At 44.3% G+C, this 22509-nt stretch overlaps 1 protein-coding gene across 1 annotated transcript in view; it reads left to right on the top strand.

Moving 5' to 3' along the window:
• Window positions 1-20874, top strand: part of LOC141111255 (indolethylamine N-methyltransferase-like) — a 91262-nt gene extending 70388 nt beyond the window's left edge. The window contains exon 3 of the mRNA XM_073603398.1: window positions 20289-20874. Within this exon, the coding sequence (XP_073459499.1) occupies window positions 20289-20712 (424 nt within the window). The 3' untranslated portion in view covers window positions 20713-20874. The remainder of the gene's footprint in view (window positions 1-20288) is intronic.
• Window positions 20875-22509: the final 1635 nt, after the last annotated feature.

Below are 22509 nucleotides of genomic sequence, written 5' to 3'. Positions count from 1 at the left end.
TTCCAAGAAGGACAAGAAACTGGCAGTCATGTTCCCCCAGCTGCAGTATACTGCCGGGTTTGCTCCACTGGCGAGGAGGGAGGGGATGATGAGGTCACTGACTCTACGTGGGTGCCAGATATAAGAGAGGAGGAAGAGGAGGCACAACGAGGCAGGATGCCCTCCAGGGGCCAGCTTAAGGGCAGGCAACCAACTGCATCACACCACAGAGCTCCGCATGTGCAGGGTACTGCTCACGTGCATTTTTCCAAAAGTTCTTTGGTGTGGGCCTTTTTTGAGACCTGTGCAGCAGATCGCACCGTTGCTGTTTGCAACATATGTCTAAAGCGTATCAAGCGTGGCCAAAACAGCAGCCACTTGGGCACCACATGCTTGATCAGACATATGTCGAGCTCCCATGCAGTCCGTTGGCAACAGTACTTAAAAGACCCACACCAAAGAACAAGGGGGACCTCTCCTTGCTCCTCATCAGCTGGGATCTCCAACCCCACTATAACTTCAGTACTCTCAGAGACCTGCACTGAGAGGAATGAAGGTGTAGAATTAGGTATCCCAAGCACAGGCAATCTGCTAGCGGTACACCAACATCCGATTGTAGCAGGCAAATTTCCCTACCCCAGTTGCTAAACCGGTGAAAGAAATTTGGTCCCAGCCATCCACATGCTCAGCAGCTGAATGCTAGTTTGGCTAAATTGCTAGCACTCCAACCGCTGCCTTTTCTGCTGGTAGACTCTGCCCCCTTTCGAGAATTTGTGGAATGTGCAGTACCTCAGTGGCAGGTTCCCAAACGCCAATTTTTTTCTTGGAAGGCCATTCCAGCTCTCTACCGATATGTGGAAGGCAATGTCTTGGCCTCGTTGGACAGGGTGGTCAGCGGTAAGGTGCATATTAACGCTGACTCATGGTCCAGCAGGCATGGACAGGGATGTTAACTTTCTTTCACGGCGCACTGGGTAACTCTGCTGGCAGCTGGGAAGGGTGCAGTATTGTTGGAGCTTGTTCCGCCACCACGCCTCCAAAATGCTGGTAGTGGTTATTCTGCCACACCTCTCTCCTCCACACCCTCCTTTTCTTCTTCCTCTATGGCCTCTTCCTGTGCAGATTTGTCCTCGGAACCAGCGGTGCTCTGTAGGCATTTTAGGGGCTACGCAAGCACTCAGGCAAAAAAGATGCCATGCAGTGCTTGAGTTGGTTTGCTTAGGGGACAGGAGCCACACTGGGGGAGAGATTCTGTCAGCTCTGCAGGGGCAGGCTCAGAGGTGGTTGATGCCACGCCAGCTTCAGCCAGGAATGGTGGTTTGCGACAATGGCACCAACCTTCTCTCTGCCCTCCGACAGGGACACTTCACCCATGTTCCCTGTTTGGCTCACGTCCTTAATTTGGAAGTGCAGCAGTTTTTGTGCAGGTACCCAGGCTTACAGGATCTCCGGAGGCAGGCCAGGAAAGTCTGTGGGCATTTCTGCCGGTAATATAATGCCAGTGCTCAGCTGGCTGACCTCCAAAAGGAATGCAACCTGCCCAAGAACCGCCTCATCTGTGACATGCTCATCAGGTGGAACTCAACGTTTGATGGCCCTCTGCTCAATGCTGCAGCGGCTGCACATGCAGCAGAGGGCCATCAATGACTACCTGTGCGAGTATGGCACCAGCACAGGGTCAGGGGAGCTTGGCTTTTTTTCGCCATGCCAGTGGCTCATGATCAAGGATGCATGCACTGTCCTGTCACCATTTGAGGAGGCCACGAGGATGGTAAGCAGTGACAGTGCATGCATCATTGATACTCTCCCTCTTGACTTCCTGTTGGAGCACACGTTGAGTGGAATAATGGACAGGACACTTGAGGCAGAACAGAGGGAGGAAAAGGAGGACTTCCTTACCTCTCAAGGCCCCCAAACAGTATTCCTGCAGGCCCACCTATCACACAGGAAGAGGAGGAGGAGGAGGATTATGTCAGCATGGAGGTGGAGCCTGGCACTCAGCATCAGCAGCAGTCTTCAAGGGATCATTTTCAGTCCTCAGAAACCCATGGACTTGTACGTGGCTGGGAGGAGGTGGCTGCAGGTCAGGTCGTCCTTAGTGACCCAGAGGACTCTGGACCAAATGCCTCAGCAAACATATGCTGCATGGCCTCCCTGATCCTGCAATGCCTGCGAAAGGACCCTCAGATTCGTGGTATCAAGGAGAGGGATCAGTACTGGCTGGCAACCCTTCTTGATCCACGTAAACTTATCCATCCGTCGCAGAGGGAGCAGAGGATTAAACATCTTCGGGAGGCCTTGCAGAAAGGTTTGTGCAATGCATTTCCAGAGCCTGGGAAGTTACAATTTCCTGGTACTCATGGACAACGTGTTGCTGAGGCTTCGGTCAGTCACAGAAAGAGCGGTGGAGAGGGTGGCCGTCTGACCTATGTGGCACCACCACCACTGCCTAAAGCCCAATTTTTCTGCCCCTGTTTAACAGGGGCGTGTAATTACAATTTTTGATCTAATATTTCACAGCAGGGCTTGTTCCTGTACTCAACAAAAGTATCTGTGAGGCTTTACAGTGTTGTGCCACCACCACCGCCTAAGGCCCAATTTTTCTGCCCCTGTTTAACAGGGGCATGTAATTACAATTCTTAATATAATATTTCACAGCAGGGCCCACTCCAGCGTCCACCAAGAGTAACTGTGAGGGCTAACAGTGTTCTGGTACCACCAACACCTAAGGCCCAATTTTCTGCAGAGTGTATAGGGCAGGCCGTATAGTATATACAGGCGGTCCCCTATTTTCAAAAATCCGACTTACAGACGACTCCTACTTGCAAACGGAGGGAGACAACAGGAAGTGAGAGGAAATCTACCCCTAGGAAGGGAAATTCTCTCCTGTAAGATTTAATATGGGAAAAAAGGTGTCTCATGCACTGATTTATCACCAATCCTTGTTTCCTTTAAAAACCCCAAATTTTCAAAATCCAATTGTCATTGGGACAGAAAGTGAGGTGAAATCTTCTAAACAGGGGCACAGACTGCAAAACAAATGTTACAGAGGTGATAACCCTTCCCTATGTTTTCCAAAAAGCTTTAAAATATATTTTTTAGCTGGAGCTACACTTACAAAATGCACCTGTTCCAAATTACAAACAGATTCTACATAAGAACAAACCTACAGTCCCTGTCTTGTTTGCACCACCTGTATATTGCTGTTCAGCGTATATAGGGCCTGGAGGCCCAACGCCTTTTCTTTTTTTAATTTGGGTTCGGGGTTCCCCTTAATATCCATACAAGACCCAAAGGGCCTGGTAATACGCTCGGGGGGGTACCCATGCCATTTGTCTCACTGATTTTCATCCCTGTTGCCGAGACCTGACATTACATTAAAGCCTCAAGCAGTTTTAAATGACTTTTATTTGTTTAGAAATGTCATTTTGTGTAGGGACTGTTCTAAGCACGGGAAACACGCGCCAATTTACAGGCATACTACTGACACCCCCCAGGTACAATATTTAAAGGAATATTTCACTTTTATTTTTTCACTTTAAGCATCATTAAAATCACTGCTCCCGAAAATACGTCAGTTTTTAAAACCTTTTTTTCCATTGATACATGTCCCCTGGGGCAGCACCCAGGTCCCCAAACCCTTTTTAGGACAATATCTTGCATATTAGCCTTTAAAATTTGCACTTTTGATTTCACGCTCGAGTCCCATAGACTTTAACGGTGTTCGAATGTTCGCACAAACTTTTGGTTCGTTCGCATGTTCTGGATGCGGACTGAACCTGGGGGTGTTCGGCTCATTCCTAATGCTGTGTCTGTGTTGTCACAATGGGCCCCTGGGTGACGTAGACAGGTGGGCCCACCCCTTAACCATATAAGAAATCTCAAAGTGCAGAGCAGGCATTTGGCAGGAGGCCATCCCAGGAGGCAAAGCATTTTATAAAAAAACAATTATTTTTGGGGGTCGGCGGTGCGGCGGGTGGCGTAAATGATGATGGATTTACATTGAGGAACACTATTTTTTAATTTTTTAATAAAGGATTTGTCAAAAACTTGTTTTTATTACACTTTTACACTTTTTTGATGAATGGGTAGTGTTACTATGTACCCGATACTCATTCACATGAGCCTAGTGGCTTCACTTCCTGGTTCCCTACTGCGCATGCGCGACTCGCGCTGTGCGATCCCACTGGTCCCTGCTGTCTTCTGGGACCTGTGTCTCCCCCAGAAGACAGAAGGGGGGACGGGGAAGCCGCTGGAAGTGGCGTAGATACCCGCGGGTGGCTCAGCTATCTATGCCCGGAAGTGGCAGCAAAATACCTGTATTAGACAGGTATCTGCTCCCCCCTCCCCCCTGAAAGGTACCAAATGTGACACCAGAGGGGGGGAGGATTCCGAAAAGCGGAAGTTCCATTTTTGGGTGAAACTCTGCTTTAAGGTCTAAGAGATTGTTCTGTGCTCAGAGAAAAATTGGCTTGGACTCCTTCAGGATGGTGTTGCATTTCTTTCTTTTTTTTTTTTTTTTTAACCATAGTTTTTTATTGATTTTCATAGTGTACATTACATTATAAGTTGCATTTCGTACAAAATATTAGTTATACAAAGTATTAACACAAGAGGGGATTTCAATGTTGAAACGTAGCTTATCATATGCTGGCCTCTTATAATGCAATAAATAATGGTTTTGCTTTGAGCTACAACCTGTCACCCCATCTGGGTTCACACTGTGAGCAGGCTTTTGGTCATACATTAGTATGAGGCCCACCCCGACCCCTGGAGAAGGGCTCTTGTGCTCGGTCACATCAATGCTGCTTGTGCTTAGTGGTATTTGTTGATAAGCAAACATATAAACTCATGCTTAGGGTGTAGAGCTATACACATTTTCTAGCAATTCTCAGCTCCATCTATACTGTCGCCTCTAGAAAGCTGGAGTTATCATCAATCAGTACTACCACTGGAGGGTGAACACTTTACACGTTTACATCAGTTATCATCATTCTTTTAATGAATAAATCGTACATCATAAATGTGAGGTGGCTTTTGGAGAATTTCTCCAGATATCCCAAAATTTATGAAATCCCAATGCTCTCCCTTCTTTATATGCAAACAACTTTTCCATTGTGTATTGTGTATTCAGTCTGGAGATTACCTCCTCAATTTTTGGGGATGGCTTAGAGCACCACTCTTTCGCTAGGCTAATACGTGTGGCAAAGAGTATATGAATGACCACTTTCCTCGTTAGAGGGGGGGAACTGCTCAATCCCCAGGCTCAGTATGGCTAATGATGGGGTTAAGGTGCAATTGTGCCCTGTAATTTCTTGGATAAGAGATGAGACCTCTTCCCAGAAAGGACGTATCACTACACAATTCAAGAGTGTATGAAGGAGATTGCCAGTACCATAGCAATCTCCCAGCATAATGGTGAGGTATTTGGGTCCATTTTGTTTATACGTAAAGGTGTGAGGTACCATCTGTGGAGTATTTTCTGGGTGTTGTCCCAGTGGTCTACACATGCTGACGATTTACTATTATAATGTATAGCTAACTGCCATTGGTGTAATGTAAATTCATTTTGCAGATCTCGTTCCCATTTTACCATGTTTGGTAGTTGAGCTTGTTTGCATAGAGGGGAGGATATCCCTTTAGTTTTACTTGGATTTTTGTTCCTTAATTAGTTCCATATTGATAGAGGTAATTCTATGGGTTGGGCTTGGTTCGAGGTTTTGTAGTGCTGTATTTGGTAAATGTTGTACCTGTCCAATGCATCTGGATCTGTTATATCAGCTGTGGAGTAATGCGCCCCCTTTTTTGCCCAGGATTGAGTGGATAACCCCTGGGATTAGGTATTCATGGTATGCTAAGGGTATTGTAAGTGTACAAACTGGCGTTTCAGCAAAGTTTTGCTTCGTCAGTGAGGACCACATTGCCGTAGTGGCTTGAATGGTCAAGTAAGGAGGAATTGATGGGCTATGGTGCAGACTGCCATTGCTAAAGCTGGAAGGTTATGTCCTGGAGTAATCTCTCTTTCTAGTTGAGTCCACCTATTGTCTGTTTGGCAAGAGAACCAGTACTTCATTTAGTCTAGTACTTTGGCTTTGTAGTAGATGGTGTTGCATTTCATTGTCTCTTGCTTCAGAAAATAAGACACTACCATCCTGTTGTTTGTTTGAATTAGAGTTTTCTTACTCCTGATTAGAGAAACAAAGAAGTGCAATGTCTGTCATGCTGCTCAAAGTTCCAGAATATTGAAGGCTGTTACTATTTCTGACCTTGGCTATTTGCCCTGGACTAGAATATCCTGAAAATGAGCTCTGCAGCCTTGAGTGCTGACATCTGACATATTGTGATCCAAGTTCCCATGTCCAGCTGCTTTTGCAGATTTAATACCTAGAGCCAATTTGGCTTATCTAAAGTAATGATCTCCATATGCACTGGCTCAGGAAGCCTGTTTGAAAGCATGGAAATAAAAGCATGGAACATGTGCAGGTCTGTCTTTACCACAGGGTAAACGGGGCAGCCTGCCAGGGCCCTGTCATTGTTTTGGGGCCCAAAGCAGAGCTGCCCCTTAAGCTTGTGCTGTCCACAAATCAAGACCCCCATCAGCGCTGCAGACAGTGACACAGGCAGCCAGCATCAGCATGCAGTGCTGCATATTCTCGAGCAAGGAGCGAGCCGTGGGCTGGCGGGGCCTTGAGCTCCACTAATGCTCTGACCCCACCCCTCTCTGTGTGCCGTGCTTCCTGTACATCGGAGTCCTCGGGTAGGACCATGCAGTGGAGCCGATGTCAGAGTGCTGGGTGGTAAATTATGGCAGCCAACAGCACTGGCGTGAGCCCGCCTGCAGATGGTGATCAGAGCTGAGCTGGCAAGGAGGACCAGGTAGGTCTTTCTCCTCCCCTGACTCCCCATATGTAGCTTTTCAAAACCCTGACCAGTCCAGGCTGTGGCTGTATTTATTACAGAGCATGTAGCATGGGCCACCAGATCAATCAGAGTTCCCCCTGAGGAAGACATGTGACCCTGTGTCGAACACACGTAGGGGAGGGGCTAGGACGGTGAAGGCACTCGGGCGCTATAGTGATTTGAGGAGCTGATCAAGATTTTGGATGTGTGGTGCGCTGGAAGCACTCGCATATTGTGAGAACCCTGTACATTTTAATAAACGCATGTTAAAGTTTTTTAAACAATTCAAGCATTATTGGAGTCTTTCTCTCTGCATAGACTCTGCTGCTGACATACTGAGGAGGAGATCTTGGGAGAAGTTTAGGAGCCAGCTGTGTTGGATAACTCACTGAGTCCTGGGGTGGCTCACAGGCATTTTTGACCCTGCTAAAATGGGGGTCGCAATCCCAGAGGTGAGCCTATACTCATGGGGGGGGCACGTGTGAGGTGATTCGTTGGTGGTCTGGAAGTTTTACATATAGGTTTTTACAATTGCATTTAGTCATTCATCAATCAATATACATTTGTGGAAAGTTCACTTATTTATTATGGACTATTATTTTTGCACTTTATTGTATGGACATTTTATTATGCACTTTATATGTTGTTTGATTCAATGATTTTTGATATTTGTTTGTTTATATTTCATGATTCAGAGCTTATTTTTTGCACATGCATATGGGGATGTGATCAGTGCTAGAAGCTCGTCTTTTGAATACCTTTCACACACACACTCTGTGTTTCTAGTACATGTATAATTACTTTTGGTTCTTGAGTAGCTCGCAAGACTCTATCACATATAAGTACTGTATTTTATTGCTTGATGGGCTTATTTTAGGCCTGGTTTACATGGATGTGATTTTCCCCTGGCACAGCGGCCCATTCATTTGAATGGGCTGCCATGCCTGCGTTTCCTGCAGAAAAAAAGGTGCATGCAGCATTTTAAAAATCAAGTGGTCTTGAAACCTTTTCTGCTTTTGCACCATACGACTTACCTGCAGTTCCTGCACCAGCAAACTTGCTGGGTTTTTAGATGCGTGGGCCATGCACTTAAAAACACAGTGCGTTTGTGCAGAGACTGCAGGTAAGTTTCATGGTGCAAAAGCATAATGGATTTCAAGGCACTGCATTTTTAACCACTTCTTGCCCACCATATAGCAGAATGACAGCCATAAAGTGGTTGCAGCCGCTCTTGCGCATCCCGGGGGCATGCAGCGCGGTGATCTGTGGTGTGGCGTGTCGATCCGACACACCGAATTTCTGGTCTAGGTAAAGAGCCTCTGACATAGGCTCTTTACCACGTGACCAGCTGTGCCCAATCACAGATGATCACAGTGGTAACTAGGAAGTGCTGTTTATTGGCTTTCCTCTATTCAGGCTGACAAGGTGTGGGTAGAGGAGAGCTGATTGGCAGCTCTCCTGACAGGGGGGGTCTACGCTGATTATCAGTGCAGATCAATCAGCAATGCCCACCAGTGCCCGCTAGTGATGCCCATCAGTAGCCCACCTGTATGCCAAATAGTGCCAACTGTACCCACATCATATGCCAATCAGTGGCAATAAAGGATGCAAATCAGTGCTCATTAGTAATGCCTATCGTTGACTCCTTATCAGTGCCATCTATTAGTGCCCATCATTGCCCATCGGTGCCCATCATTGCCACCCATTACTACTGCCCATCAGTGCCAAACAGTACTGCCCATCAGTGCCACCTATTAGTGCCCATCAGTGCCCCCTATTAGTGCCACCTTTTAGTGCCCATCAGTGTTGCATAACAGTGTCACCTATCAGTGCCGCATATTAGTGCTGCCTCATCGGTACCCATCAGTGCTGCCTCAGTGAAGGAGAAAATGTACTTATTTACAAAATTTTATAACAGAAACAAAGAAACATTTTTTTTTTAAATTGTCTTTTTTTATTTGTAGTGCAAAAAAAAAAAACAAGCCAGAGGTGATTAAATACCACCAAAAGAAAGCTCTATTTGTGTGAAAAAAAATTATAAAAATTGCTTATGGGTACAGTGTTATATGACCGCGCAATTGTCATCCAAAGTGTGACAACGCTGAAAGCTGAAAATTTGGCCTGGGCAGAAAGGGGGTAAAAGTGCCCAGTATTGAAGGGGTTAAAATGCTGTATGCACCTTTTTTCTGCATGTAACACAGGCATGGCAACTCATTGAAATGAATGGGCTGCTGTGCCTGTGCAAATCTTGGCCGCCAACTCACATACAGGTGAACCAGGCCTAAAGTGGTAGTAAAGTAATTTACAAATTAAAACACTGCAGGTTTAAGTCATAATGCACTAGTATACATTGTGATGTGAAAATGGCTGCAATGTAATTGGGGTGCTGTGATGTGTAAAGGGGCACTATGACATGAAGGGGACTCTAATGTAATGGGGCACTGTGATTTGTAGAGGGGCACTATGATGTAGAAATGGCTGCAATGTAATGGGTGATAAGGGGAACTGAGATGTTGGGGTGAAGAGCAAAATTGCTGGGGGGGTGGGGGGCAAAGAAAATGTTTGCCCAGGGTCCAATCCATATTAAAGACGGCCCTGAACACATGTCCTGTGCTTCATTAATAGAACACCACATTACTTGTTACCTGCTTATTACACAATACCCCCACAACCACCAGAATAGGGTTCCTCATGGGGGACACCTTTAGCACCTGTGGTATGAGGAATTCATGGAGGAGAGTTTCAGAGGACTTGCCTGAAATGGACCAAAGGTATGAAGTCAGGTAATGGTAAAAATTGTAAAAAAAATGTATTTCTTTAGTAATGAATTTCTTGCTAGGGACAGTAGCTGCATCCTATTACTGTGAGGATAAATAAGAAAAAAAGGATTCTGGTGCTAGGTAGAGTTTTTTTATTTATGGAGTAGTCAGTCTTGTAGCCTTGTAAGGTTTGACCCATCAGTATGCTGCTATGCCATGCACAGGAAAGTACTATTAGGCAGAATGCAAAAATTAGAAATGTATTTAGTCGAAGGTAAAATGTTTTGAAATACAATCACAGTGAATAATCAGTTAAGAGAACAAACTTAAAGAGGAGGTCCAGCCTCCCCACGAAAAAAAAATTCAGCAGCTACAAATACTGCAGCTGATAACTTTTAATATATGGACACTTATCTGTTAACCTCCCTGGTGGTATGATTATTTCAGATTTTTGCGTCTTAAAGCGGTACAATTATTTCGCATAGAAATTTGGCGTTTTATATTGTAGGTCTGTAATTCTTAGCAATAACACACTTAGATCTGTCCACCAAGAGTCTAGTAGATATCCCGGGTATGATGAAGTTTGAAACACAAAATAATAAATTATAATATAATAAATAAATATAAATACCGTATTAATCGGCGTATAACACGCATAGCAAGTTTAGGAGGGAATTTTAAGGAAAAAAATCTTACATTTAAATGCCCATCAATGCAGCCTTATCAGTGTCCATCTGCAGCCTTGTCAGTGTCATTGAAGCCTTGTCAATGCAGCCTTGCCCCAGTGCAGACTTGCAAGCATGTCAGTGCAGCCTTGTTAGTGTAACCTTCCCCAGTGTCCATTGCAGCCTTGTCAGTGCAGCCTTGTTAGTGCAGCCTTCCTAGTGTCCATTGCAGCCTTGTTAAGATTTAAATATGGCGCCACGGAGATCGCAGGGACTCGGCGGAGCAGAGTGAGCGCCGCCAAGATCGCAGGGACTGGGCGGAGCCGAGATACACATAGCCGAGTGTACTGCTCTTTTCGGCTCCGCTCACAGTCACTCCCAGTCCTGCCCTATGATGAACATAACACAGGTCCAATGGCGGGACTTGGCGTGACTGTGAGCGGAGCCGAGAAGAGCCAAGTACACTCGGCTGTGTGTATCTCGGCACGATCGCTCCGCTCACAATCAGCGGAGATCGGCGGAGGATCGGCGTATAACACACACTCACGCTTTTCCCCTGATTTTAAGGGAAAAAAGTGCGTGTTATACGCCGATAAATACGTTAATTAAAAAAAAAAATAATAATATAATAATAATAAAATAAATTTCCACACGATTCACTATCGCTCAATTCTGCAAGTGTTCTAATTTACTATCGCTATTTTCTAGCTGGTCTAAAACCATTTTTGACGTAAGGGGACACTTTTTGGTTGCTATGGACAAGCTCAAGTTTCCAGGCAGAAAGAACAGTATATGTAATATAAAACTGCATGCAGGGCATGGGCCAGAGTACTGGGGACAAAAGGGAAGTGAAATGATTTCATGCAGTACTGTAATCTGTAAGATTACAGTACTGTATGTGTTATGATTTTTAATTTTTTTTTAATTTGCTGCCAGGCTCCGCCCCCGTGCATCGCGACGCTCTCAGGGAACGGAGCCTGGCATAGAGAGGCTTCGGGCAGAGGATGGAGACTGCAGACAGCGCGGGGGGACATCGCAGGATCCTGGGGACAAGGTAAGTAACCTGCACCAGGATCCTGAGATGTAATCCCGAGTGTGGCTCGGGGTTACCGCTAATGGTACTGAAATTTAACCCCGAGCCACACTCGGGAATACCGTCAGGGAGGTTAAGGGATCTTGCGGTGTCGGGTGCAGCCACGGCCATTCAAGGTAAGGGGACTTCGGCAGTGAAGCTTTTCGACTTCACAGCCAGGTCCCTACTGCGCATGTGCAAAGTGGGCTGTGCTTTCTAATTGGTCCGGTAGTGGAGGAAGGAGGAGGGGGCCGAACTTCCGAGGGACGGGGCCTCTGTTTTTTAGGGTGCTATTATTACACTTTTTGGAGTTAATTTCCTAAAGACAAATAGACATTGCAAAGGAAGTTGTACTTTGCAAGGGAATTTTACCCTGCACTTAGCGTATAAAGTGAAGGTCTGCTGACTTCTATCATTCAATCACATGCAAGTAAAATTTTAATTTTTTTAAATTGTCTTTGTGTTTGGGTATTCTTTGCAAAGTGAAAAATCACCTCACTCACTAAGCTCTGGGGAAAATGCCATTGCAAAGCGCAACTTCACTTTCAAAATCAACAGTCTATTTGCCTTTAGTAAACCACCCCCATTGACTTACTAGTTCAAGGAACAACAAGGAAACACAAACATGTAATTTCAGTGACAATAACTTGTCCAACAGCCCTCCAGAGGACCTAATTTAAACATAAAAAATGACCTCCTATTCACTGCAATGTAATTTAATTTTAAAATCCTAGTGTAGCACCCTCCAGTGCGTGCTACTAGAATGGAGAGTAGGCAAACTATCGTCTAGCCCAGGGATAAACCTGGGTCACTGGATCTAAGTCAGGGTTATTAGAGGCCAAGGCTGGATGACTCATCCTAGCAGCTCTCTGATGCCCCCACCCTGTTTCTAGAATGTTGGAGAACATTCTGGAAGATAGTGGACGGAAGCTAGGAGAGTTTGCCTTGAATATTTAGGGATCCTTAGCCAATCCCCAGGTTGGGGGCCTGGCAGGGAACTAATGACCCATGCCAGCAAAGGAGATGGGTGGCAGATGGAGAAGCAGTGTTGAACAGAGTTTGTCGGTAGCCCTTGAGGGACCCCTGCCAGGAGGGGCTTTACCTCAGGCTAGAGTTCAGTAGGCAAACCTGGAAGGATCCCACTACAGGAGGCAGTTGGAGGGACCCTAGCTAGAGAGGCAGTGAGAGCAAGGAGAGACAGCGAGTAGATCAACACAGTGCAGGGACAGACAAGGGGAGAGACTTCCAGTTGTAGCAGTGCTCTCTTATAGACAGTAGTGTGCCAAGTCTTCATCCAACCTTGCCCTGGGGAGTCTCCATGTGTGTCAGTTGGGAGGACTGAGAAGAGAAAGCAGCCAGATGGGCTGGTGGCAGCCAGGTGGGCTAGCATTTCTGTAAGCAGTAAAACTGGGATGAGCCTCTACGAAGAGGCAGAAGGTTGTGTGAGATGCTGTTCCCTCCATATTGAAAGAGAAAAATTATGTGGTTCATGGCACCATCAGTAATTGGCCTCCATCCCAAATATGGACAGAAAGAAAGAGAATTTTGGTCAGGGGGACTTTGAATGAGGCCAATTACTATATAGAGCAAGCACATAGGATATACAGTGCCTTGCAAAAGTATTCACCCCCTTGGCATTTTTCAGGTTTTGTTGCCTCACAACCTGGAATTAACATGGATTGTTTGAGGATTTGCATCATTTAATTTACAGAACATGCCCACAACTTTGAAGATTTTTTTTTATTGTGAAGCAAGCAACAAATAGGACAAAATAACAGAAAAAGTCAATGTGCATAACTATTCACCCCCCTAACGTCAATACTTTGTAGAGCCACCTTTTGCGGCTATCACAGCTCCAAGTCGCTTTGGATAAGTCTCTGAGCTTGCCACATCTTACCACTGGGATTTTGGCCCATTCCTCCTTGCAAAACTGCTCCAGCACTTTCAAGTTGGATGGTTTGCGCTTGTGAACAACAATCTTTAAGTCTGACCACAGATTTTCTATTGGATTGAGGTCTGGGCTTTGACTAGGCCATTCCAACACATTTACATGTTTCCCCTTTAACCACTCAAATGTTGCTTTAGCAGTGTGTTTGGGGTCATTGTCCTGCTGGAAGGTGAACCTCCGTCCTAGCCTCAAATCACACACAGAGTGGTACAGGTTTTTCTCAAGAATATCCCTTTATTTAGCACCATCCATCTTTCTCTCAACTCTGACCAGTTTCCAAGTCCCGACTGCTGAAAAACATCTCCACAACATGAAGCTGCCACCACCATGTTTTACTGTGGGGATGGTGTTCTTTGGGTGATGTGTTGGGTTTGTGCCAGACATAATGTTTTCTTTGATGGCCAAAAAGTTCAATTTTAGTCTCATCAGACCAGAGCACCTTCCTCCATACATTTTGGGAGTATCCCACATGCCTTTTCTCAAACTCAAAACATGCCATTTTGTTTTTTGCTGAAAGTAATGGCTTTCTTCTGGCCACTCTGCCATAAAGCCCAACTCTATGGCATATGGTTTATTGTCGTACTATGTACATATACTCCAGTCTCTGCTGTGGAACTCTGCAGCTCCTCCAGGGTTACCTTAGGTCTCTGTGCTGCCTCTCTGATTAATGCCCTTCTTGTCCGGTCTGTGAGTTTTGGTGTGCGGCTGTCTCTTGGCAGGTTTGCTGTTGTGCCATGTTCTTTCCATTTGGTTATGATAGATTGGATAGTGCTCTTAGGGATCATCAAAGATTTGGATATTTTTTTATAACCTAACCCTGACTTGTACTTCTCAACAACATTGTCCCTTACTTGTTTGGATACTTCCTTGGTCTTCATGGCAGTGTTTGGTTAGTGGTGCCTCCTGCTTAGGTGTTGCAGCCTCTGGGGCCTTTCAAAAAGGTGTGTATATGTAATGACAGATCATGTGACACTTAGATTGCACACAGGTGGACATCATTTCACTAATTATGTGACTTCTGAAGGTAATTGGTTGCACCAGAGCTTTTTATGGGCTTCATAACAAAGGGGATGAATACATACGCACATACCAATTATCAGTTTTTTATTTCTGAAAAATTGTTTTATGTATATATTTTTCTAATTTTACTTCACCGACTTAGACTATTGTGTTCTGATCCATCACATATAATTCAGATTTTAAAAAATGAACTAAAGGCTGTAATGTAGCAAAATAGATAAAATGCCAAGGAGGGTGAATACTGTTGCATGGCACTGTAAAGCACAGTATTGCTTGTATGAGTTTATTACATAATATCCAACAAAAAAGGTGTTTTTTTGGGGACTTTGAATGAGAGATGTATAACAAAAAGCAGTCATTGCAAAGAACATTTTACTGTACCTTGCGAGATCTTATACAGCATACTCATTGACAAAAAATGCATACACAAAATAGCATAAATGCAAGGCATGCTAAAAACCACATATAAATATTGACGCCATGGTACTTTGATATATCATGGGATGAAGACAAGTTATTGTCCTGGTTGACCTCATACAGGCTAGAAAAGAACTCTTATGGGGCGTACACACGGTCGGACTTTTCAGCTACAAAAGTCCGACAGCCTGTCCGACAGACTTTCGACTGACTTTTGGCAGACTTTCTAATGACCGGACTTGCCTACACACGATCACACCAAAGTCCGACGGATTCGTACGTGATGACGTACACCAGACTAAAATAAGGAAGTTGATAGCCAGTAGCCAATAGCTGCCCTAGCGTCCGTTTTTGTCCGTTGGACTAGCATACAGACGAGCGGATTTCTGGGTCCGGCGGAGTTACGACGTATAGATTTGAAGCAAGTTCCAAATCTAAAGTCCATCAGATTTGTGACTGGAAACATCCGCTGAAAGTCCGGGGAAGCCCACACACGATCGGATTGTCCGCCGGATTTGGTCCATTGGCGTCCGTCGAACTTTTGTAGCCGAAAAGTCCGACGTGTATGCCCCATTAGAGGAGTTGGGCAAAACATTGAAACGCAAATATCTACTAACACAGAAGCTGTTTTATGAGTTTGGGAACAAACCAGGAAAACTGTTAGCGAGAGCCCTGCAACATAAAAAGGCATCTTGGACCATTCACATGATTAAGGATCCCCTAGGACGTGCTCACGTGACCATAGAAGATATTGCAGACCAGTTTGTCCACTATTTCTCTAAACTCTATAACCTGCCTTCCCCTCACACAACGGGATGCATCAACGACAGGACTGCGCTGCTTAACGCCTTTTTAAAACAATATTGTCCAACGCCCATTTCAACTGAGGACTCGGCGAACATAGATCACCCTAGATCATGGTGGACAAAACTGTTACTGCCCTAAAACAACTTAAAACGGGTAAAAGCCACCGACCGGATGGCCTAACGGTGAGCTATTATAAGACTTTTCCTAACATACTCACCTCCCATTTCACCAAGGCATTTAACTCTTTATCATCATCTCCTCAAGCTAACAAAGATATCCTCGAAGTCCACATAACACTCATACCCAAACCAGGCAAAGACGTCACGATAATATCTAACTAGCGACCCATATCCCTTTTGAATGTGGACGTGAAACTTTACGCTAAAATTCTTGCTAACCGCATACTACCCCTACTCCCCAAACTGATCTCATTGGACCAGACGAGAAGCCAGGGATAACACCATAAAAGCAATAAACATTCATCAATGGCTCACAAATACCTCCACACAAGGCTTTTTTCTTTCCCTCGATGAGGAGAAGGCGTTTGACAGGGTGGCATGGGACTACATGTCGGCTACATTACAGGCTATGGGTTTCCCAGCCCACTTCCTTCACTTAATAATGGCATTATATTCTATTCCCACAGCCAAAATTAGAGTCAACGGCCGCCTGTCGAGCGCCTTCTCCATCTCGAACGGCACACGCCAGGGATGCCCCTCTCCCCCCTAATTTTTGTGCTCACTCTTGAACCCATGCTACGCAAAATAAGAGTGAACCCAGACATTAAGGGCATTAATGTTCTAAACAAAACCTGTAAAATCACTGACCCCATTACCACCACCCCCAACCTGCTTAAGGAATTTACCCTCTTTAAATCTATATCTAACTTACAGCACTAAATATTTCCCTTCCTTCCACACTGGTTTCTCAATGTCAGACCAATTTCCCGTTTGGATGGGAACCACAAGCCCTTACTTATTTAGGTATACAAATCTCAGCGAAACTGACTGAATTGTACGACAGGAATTATTATGTTCCAATAATCAAAACTATCCAACAAGACCTCCACAAAATGTCACCAGGGAATTTTTCATTGTTTGGTCGTTTAGCAATAATAATAATGAACATCTTGCCCAGAATCTTATATCTTTTTCAGACAGTCCCAACTAAAATCCCCTTGTCTTTCTTCACTCATTACAAACGAATCTGCAGGAGTTTCATTTGGGCAACTGGATCCCCGAGAATTAGTTGGAACCAAATGACTATCCCCAAAGGGGGATTGGGCCTTCCTGACCTACACAAATATCATGGGGCGTGCCATCTCACCAGAATAATACGTTACGTAATGGGTGGCCCCGCCCCCTCTGACGTCACGGGAAATGCCACAGGGAAGTCCCCGTCAAGTCCCCGTGCGTCAGAGGGGACAGGGTCACCGGGTGGCCCCACCCTCCATTATTTAAGAACCATCAGAAGAAGAGAAGCGTCACACAGCGGGAGCCTCCCATCATGGTGGATGCTGAGCGGCCCGAGAAGGGAAGAAGACGGCGTGGAGGAAGATGCCGAACGAGAACACCGGAGGAAGAACCAGAAGAACCAGAAGAAGAAGAAGATGGAGGAAGATGGAGGAAGAAACCGAAGGAAGATAGAAGAAAGAAGAAGCATTTAAATAAAGGAATTGTCAAAAACTGTCTCTGGTCATTTTTAACATTTTTGACAGTTTTTTTGTGAAATGGTAGGGGTACTTTTGTACCCCCTTACCATTTGACACAGGGGGGAGGGCCGGGATCTGGGGGTCCCCTTGTCAAAGGGGGCTTCAAGATTCTGATAAGCCCCCCACCCGCAGACCCCCACAACCATCGGGCAAGGGTTGTGGGGATGAGGCCCTTGTCCCCATCAACATTGGGACAAGGTGTTTTGGGGGGCTACCCCAAAGCACCCTCCCAATATTGAGGGCATGTGGTCTGGTACGTTTCAGGAGGGGGGTGCTCTCTCGTCCCCCCCTATTTTCCTGCGGCCTGCCAGGTTGCGTGCTTGGATAAGGGTCTGGTATGGATTTTTGGGGGGACCCCACGCCATTTTTAAAAAAAATGTTGGCGCGGGGTTCCCCTTAAAATATATACCAGACCTGAAGGGCCTGGTATGGAATTTAGGGGGACCATCTTTTTTTTTTTTTTTTTAATTTTGGTTTGGGGTTCCCCTGTGGGGAATTCCCATGCCGTTTTTATCAATGAACTTTTATGTGTATTGTTGGACCGGCAATTCATTAATAGCCGCGAGTAGTTTTAAATGACTTTTTTTCCTTTGAAATGTCATTTTGCTGTCAGACTGTTCTAAACACGGGAAACATGTGCCCCTTTACAGGCATACTGTAAAGGGGCGCAGGACACCCCCCAGGTATGAAATTTAAAGGAATATTACACTTTTATTGTTTCACTTTAAGCATTATTAAAATCACTGCTTTTTTGCATTGTTCCATGTCTCCTGGGGCAGGACCCAGGTCCCCAAACACTTTTTATGACAATACCATGCATATAAGCCTTTAAAATTAGCACTTTTGATTTCTCCCATTAGACTTTTAAAGGGTGTTCCGCAGCTTTCGAATTTGCCGCGAACAGCCGATGTTCGATTCGAACATGAGTTCGACTTGAACTCGAAGCTCATCCCTAATCCCTAATTTCTCATGCTAACCCTTCATGCAGTAAGGAGAAACTATCTCCTTATACTATTGCCCCAACCTTGCTAAGCAGGGACTACCTAAAGGTAATACTAAAGGTAATATGTAAAAATACTTTTTCTGATGGCTCCTTATTTACGGCTTACTTTACCAAACCATCTTGCTTATGGTGAAGGCCAGTTAAGCCAACAAGTATTCTATTACTATGGATTTAAATGCTAACAGCTACAATCGCCCCTCCCTAACAAAGTATGATCCCATCTGGGGTGTTGGGGATATGGGACGGCCTGCTTTGGTTTACCAGACACTCTGGTGCAAGATTTCTGAGGAATACCCTCCTAAGCCGTATTGCAGCAACGTTGGTGTTCACCATACTCTACGCTTAGCATGAACAATCTAAGTATAGACTGTATTTCAAGTGTATAGATGTGCTATTTCTGAAACGTGCTCTTTATTGATATTTGCCCAGTACATTGTAAAACTATCTATACCTGATGTAATGATTACAAATCTGTTGTGCTTGTTTGTATAACTTGAAATTCTAATAAACTTTTTGGAAAAAAAAAAAAACAAGCTTATAAAAAAAAGTGAAAGTTTGATGGACGATTGTTAATCTGTCCCATTACTTTTGGTCCCTTAAAAAGTGGGAGGCACATATACAAACTGTTGTAATTCCTACACCGTTCACCTGATTTGGATGTAAATACCCTCAAATTAAAGCTGAAAGTCTGCAGTTAAAGCACATCTTGATTGTTTCATTTCAAATCCATTGTGGTGGTGTATAGAGCCAAAAAGATTAGAATTGTGTCAATGTCCCAATATTTATGGACCTGACTGTATATACAGTACCTCACAAAAGTGAGTACACCCCTCACATTTTTGTAGATATTTTAATATATCTTTTAATGTGACAACACTGAAGAAATAACACTTTGCTGCAATGTAAAGTAGTGAGTGTACAGTTTGTATAACAGTGCAAATTTGCTGTCCCCTTGGCCAATCATCATACAGCAATGCACTGCGATCTCGCAGTGCATTATGGGGCATTCTGCGGTGCTCAAATTTTCCATAAATGCCCCATAATGTTTGCTGTTCGGCGAACGGGCGAACACCCAATGTTCGAGTCGAATTTACTGTATGTTCGACCCGAACATCAAGCTCATCCCTATTTCTAGCCTGTAACGGGCTGTTGCTGAACTAACTAAAGACTGTTAGTTCCCCCAGGAGTGAACCAGCAGTAGCTGTACAAGGGAACCAAATTTGTGCAGGTGTAAGGAAGAAGAGAAATCTGTCAATAAGGAGGAAGTTGTCCCTGGTTTTAATTGTTGGACATTTTCAAGTTGGGTATCCCATAATCCCTTACCCAGGGCCATCTTAATACAAGGGCACTCCTGGGCATCATACTTGGCAACTGTCCCGGATTTGCTGGGACAGTGGTGCTTTTTACTAAACTGTCCCAAGATGGCCGTGTTCTGGGAAGAGTACCAGAACCTACACTGTGCCCTACTGATCCTAATATTGTGCCCTCCTGACCCCTCCTGTACTGTGCCCTTCTGCATTCCCCAGTGTACTGTGCACTTTGTTTTGATTTAGTCTTTGATTTTTAAAAATTTATTTTATTGAAAGTACTAATGAATCTATGTTTAATTCTATGAACTATTTCTTGAAAGTAGGTGCGTAAATTGAGGCAAGCTGGTAGGGGTCCCAGTGCATTACTTTGCCCAGGGGCCCATGATGCTATTAAGACGGCCCTGCCCTTACCCCATCCAAGTTATCATCCCCTAATAAAACAACAAAAAACAAGCCAAAGGTCTGATCACTGTGTCTGGATACAAGAAGGAAATGCTGTGTGACTGGCTGTGCAGTAGTGGGGAACCCTGCCATTAGCAACTCCTACAGGGGTAGTGCTACACTAGTATGAAAATTTTATTTTAACTTGTCAAATTACAGTCTAACTGAATTTTGGCAGAATTGCTTATTACGCCACATCACTGTATATTGAAATATTTCTTGTAATGTCCATATTATGTTTTTTTTTTTCTTTCAGAGATCAACTTCAGCAGAAAGACATGTGCCTAAGGTCATCCATCAAGCAGATTTTGAAATGTGATTTTGAACAGGAAAACATATCTTCCCCGGTGCTACTACCACTTGCTGATTGTATTATCAGTGCGTGGATACTGGAAATGATCAGTAAAAGTGAAGATGAATACATTAAGAATCTGGAGAAGACAATAAAGCTGCTAAAACCCGGAGGCCAACTGTTACTTATTGCGACATTAGATGCAACTTACTGGTTTGCTGGAGCAGAACGGTTCCATTGTTTTACATGTAATGAGGAGTTTGTGAAAAACGCCTTTGGTAAGGTGGGTTTAGTCATTGATTTCTGTGCAGTGCAGAGGAGACGCAATGTCAGCGATCTCGCTGATTATAAAGCTTTTCTATTCATTGTAGGACGCAAAGGGGAGTAGATGATTGGACCCAAATAAACCTAAATAGAATTATGTAATGACCTACTAATGGCAGTCAGAAATCACAGCAGCTGCGCTAAAGTCAGCAATGTTATTTTGCATTAATCTGTGTTAAATTGTTTTAACAAATATCGCTATCCTAATAAAGATTCAGAATATAAATGTGTGTTGACTTGTCTTGGAAAAATATTGGAAACCTTTTATGTATACAATATATCTTTTTATCTATTTATTGATAACCAACGCATTTCAGGACATTTACTGTGTGCCTTTCATCAGAATATGGATAAAGATTATGTAAAAATACAATATCAGATACAGTGTATGGACAATATATTAGAAAACATAAAAAAAATAACATTATCAGGTTCAATACTTAAACATTATTAAAAGTTTGTGAGGAGAAAAAACATAGGAGATTAAATTGAGTGTTAAGTGTTGTACAGGACAGCAGGGATGGGTCCTGGCTGGCAGCTATATTCCCCCACTATTTGGGTTGTGGTCCCTTTAACCACTTGTTTACTGGGCACTTTTACCCCCTTTCTGCCCAGGCCAATTTTCAGCTTTCAGCGCTGTCACACTTTGAATGACAATTTGAATGACAATTCAGCGCGGTCATGCTACACTTCACCCATATGACATTTTTATCATTTTTTTCACACAAATAGAATCTTTTGGTGGTATTTAATCACCACAGGTTTTTTAATTTTTTTTCTAAACAAAGACCAAACACTTTTCAAAAATATTTTTTTTTCATAGTTTGTTATAGAATTTGGCAAAAATAATTTTTCTCCTTCACTGATGGGCATTATTAGGCTGCACTGATGGGGACTGATGAGGAGGCACTGATGGGAACTGATAGATGGCACTGATGTGCACTGATAGGTGGCACTAATAGGTAGCACTGGTGGGCACTGATGTGCACTGATAGGTGGCACTGATGGGCCCTGATAGGTGGCACTGGCAGATGACACTGATAGGCAGCACTGATAGGTAGCGCTGGTAGGCAACACTGATAGGTGGCACTGATGAAGAGGCACTGATGGCTACTGATTGGCAGCACTTATGGGCACTGTTGGAACTGCATTGATAATCAGTACACTGATAATCGGTGCCCTTATTATATTAGTGTTGATGTCCCTTTAACACAAGCCAGTTTTTGGCTTCCTTATTCTCTCCTAGCGCTGTCAGTGTGGGGAAAGAAACACAGATAATCGGCTCGTGTTTACATCCATGATCAGCTGTCATTGGACACAGCTGATCATGTGGTAAAGGACCACTGTGATTGGCCCTTTACCCCAAACTGTATTCAGTGAGTCTGAACCCGAGGGAGAGAAGAGGACTGACTTATGGTCCCCTCTGGATCGATAAGTCCTCATTTGGGACCCGAAATTTGGAGTTTCAGAGAGATATTTGGGTGAGAAAGAACTTCCATCCCTCATTACAGGAACTTTTACCCTGAAAGGGTTCATCCACTTGCATCAGAGTCTAGAAAAGGAGGAGGAAACACTCAGTGCCTGTTTGTGAGGTGAAGTAGAGAAGAAACACAACAAAATGAGCAATGTGGGCTAGTGCGTGGCTGAGACAAGGTTTTTGAACTCTGATGACCTTCTCTTTGGGACCCCTTAGGCATCCGGGAGATTTAAAACACCCTGTTAAAGTAGAAGTGTGACTGGCAGTGAGCCGAGAATTTATGTTTTGTACCAACAATTGTACATTTTTTGCTTCCGGAGGACCAGCTGTCTTTTCTGTTGGCCTGTTTTTGAATGTAAAAGGGACTGTTTGCTTTTACTAAGG

Source organism: Aquarana catesbeiana, linkage group LG10, assembly GCF_042186555.1.
Source record: "Aquarana catesbeiana isolate 2022-GZ linkage group LG10, ASM4218655v1, whole genome shotgun sequence".
Classification (NCBI taxonomy): domain Eukaryota; kingdom Metazoa; phylum Chordata; class Amphibia; order Anura; family Ranidae; genus Aquarana; species Aquarana catesbeiana.
This window is presented reverse-complemented; position numbering and strand designations above follow the sequence as displayed.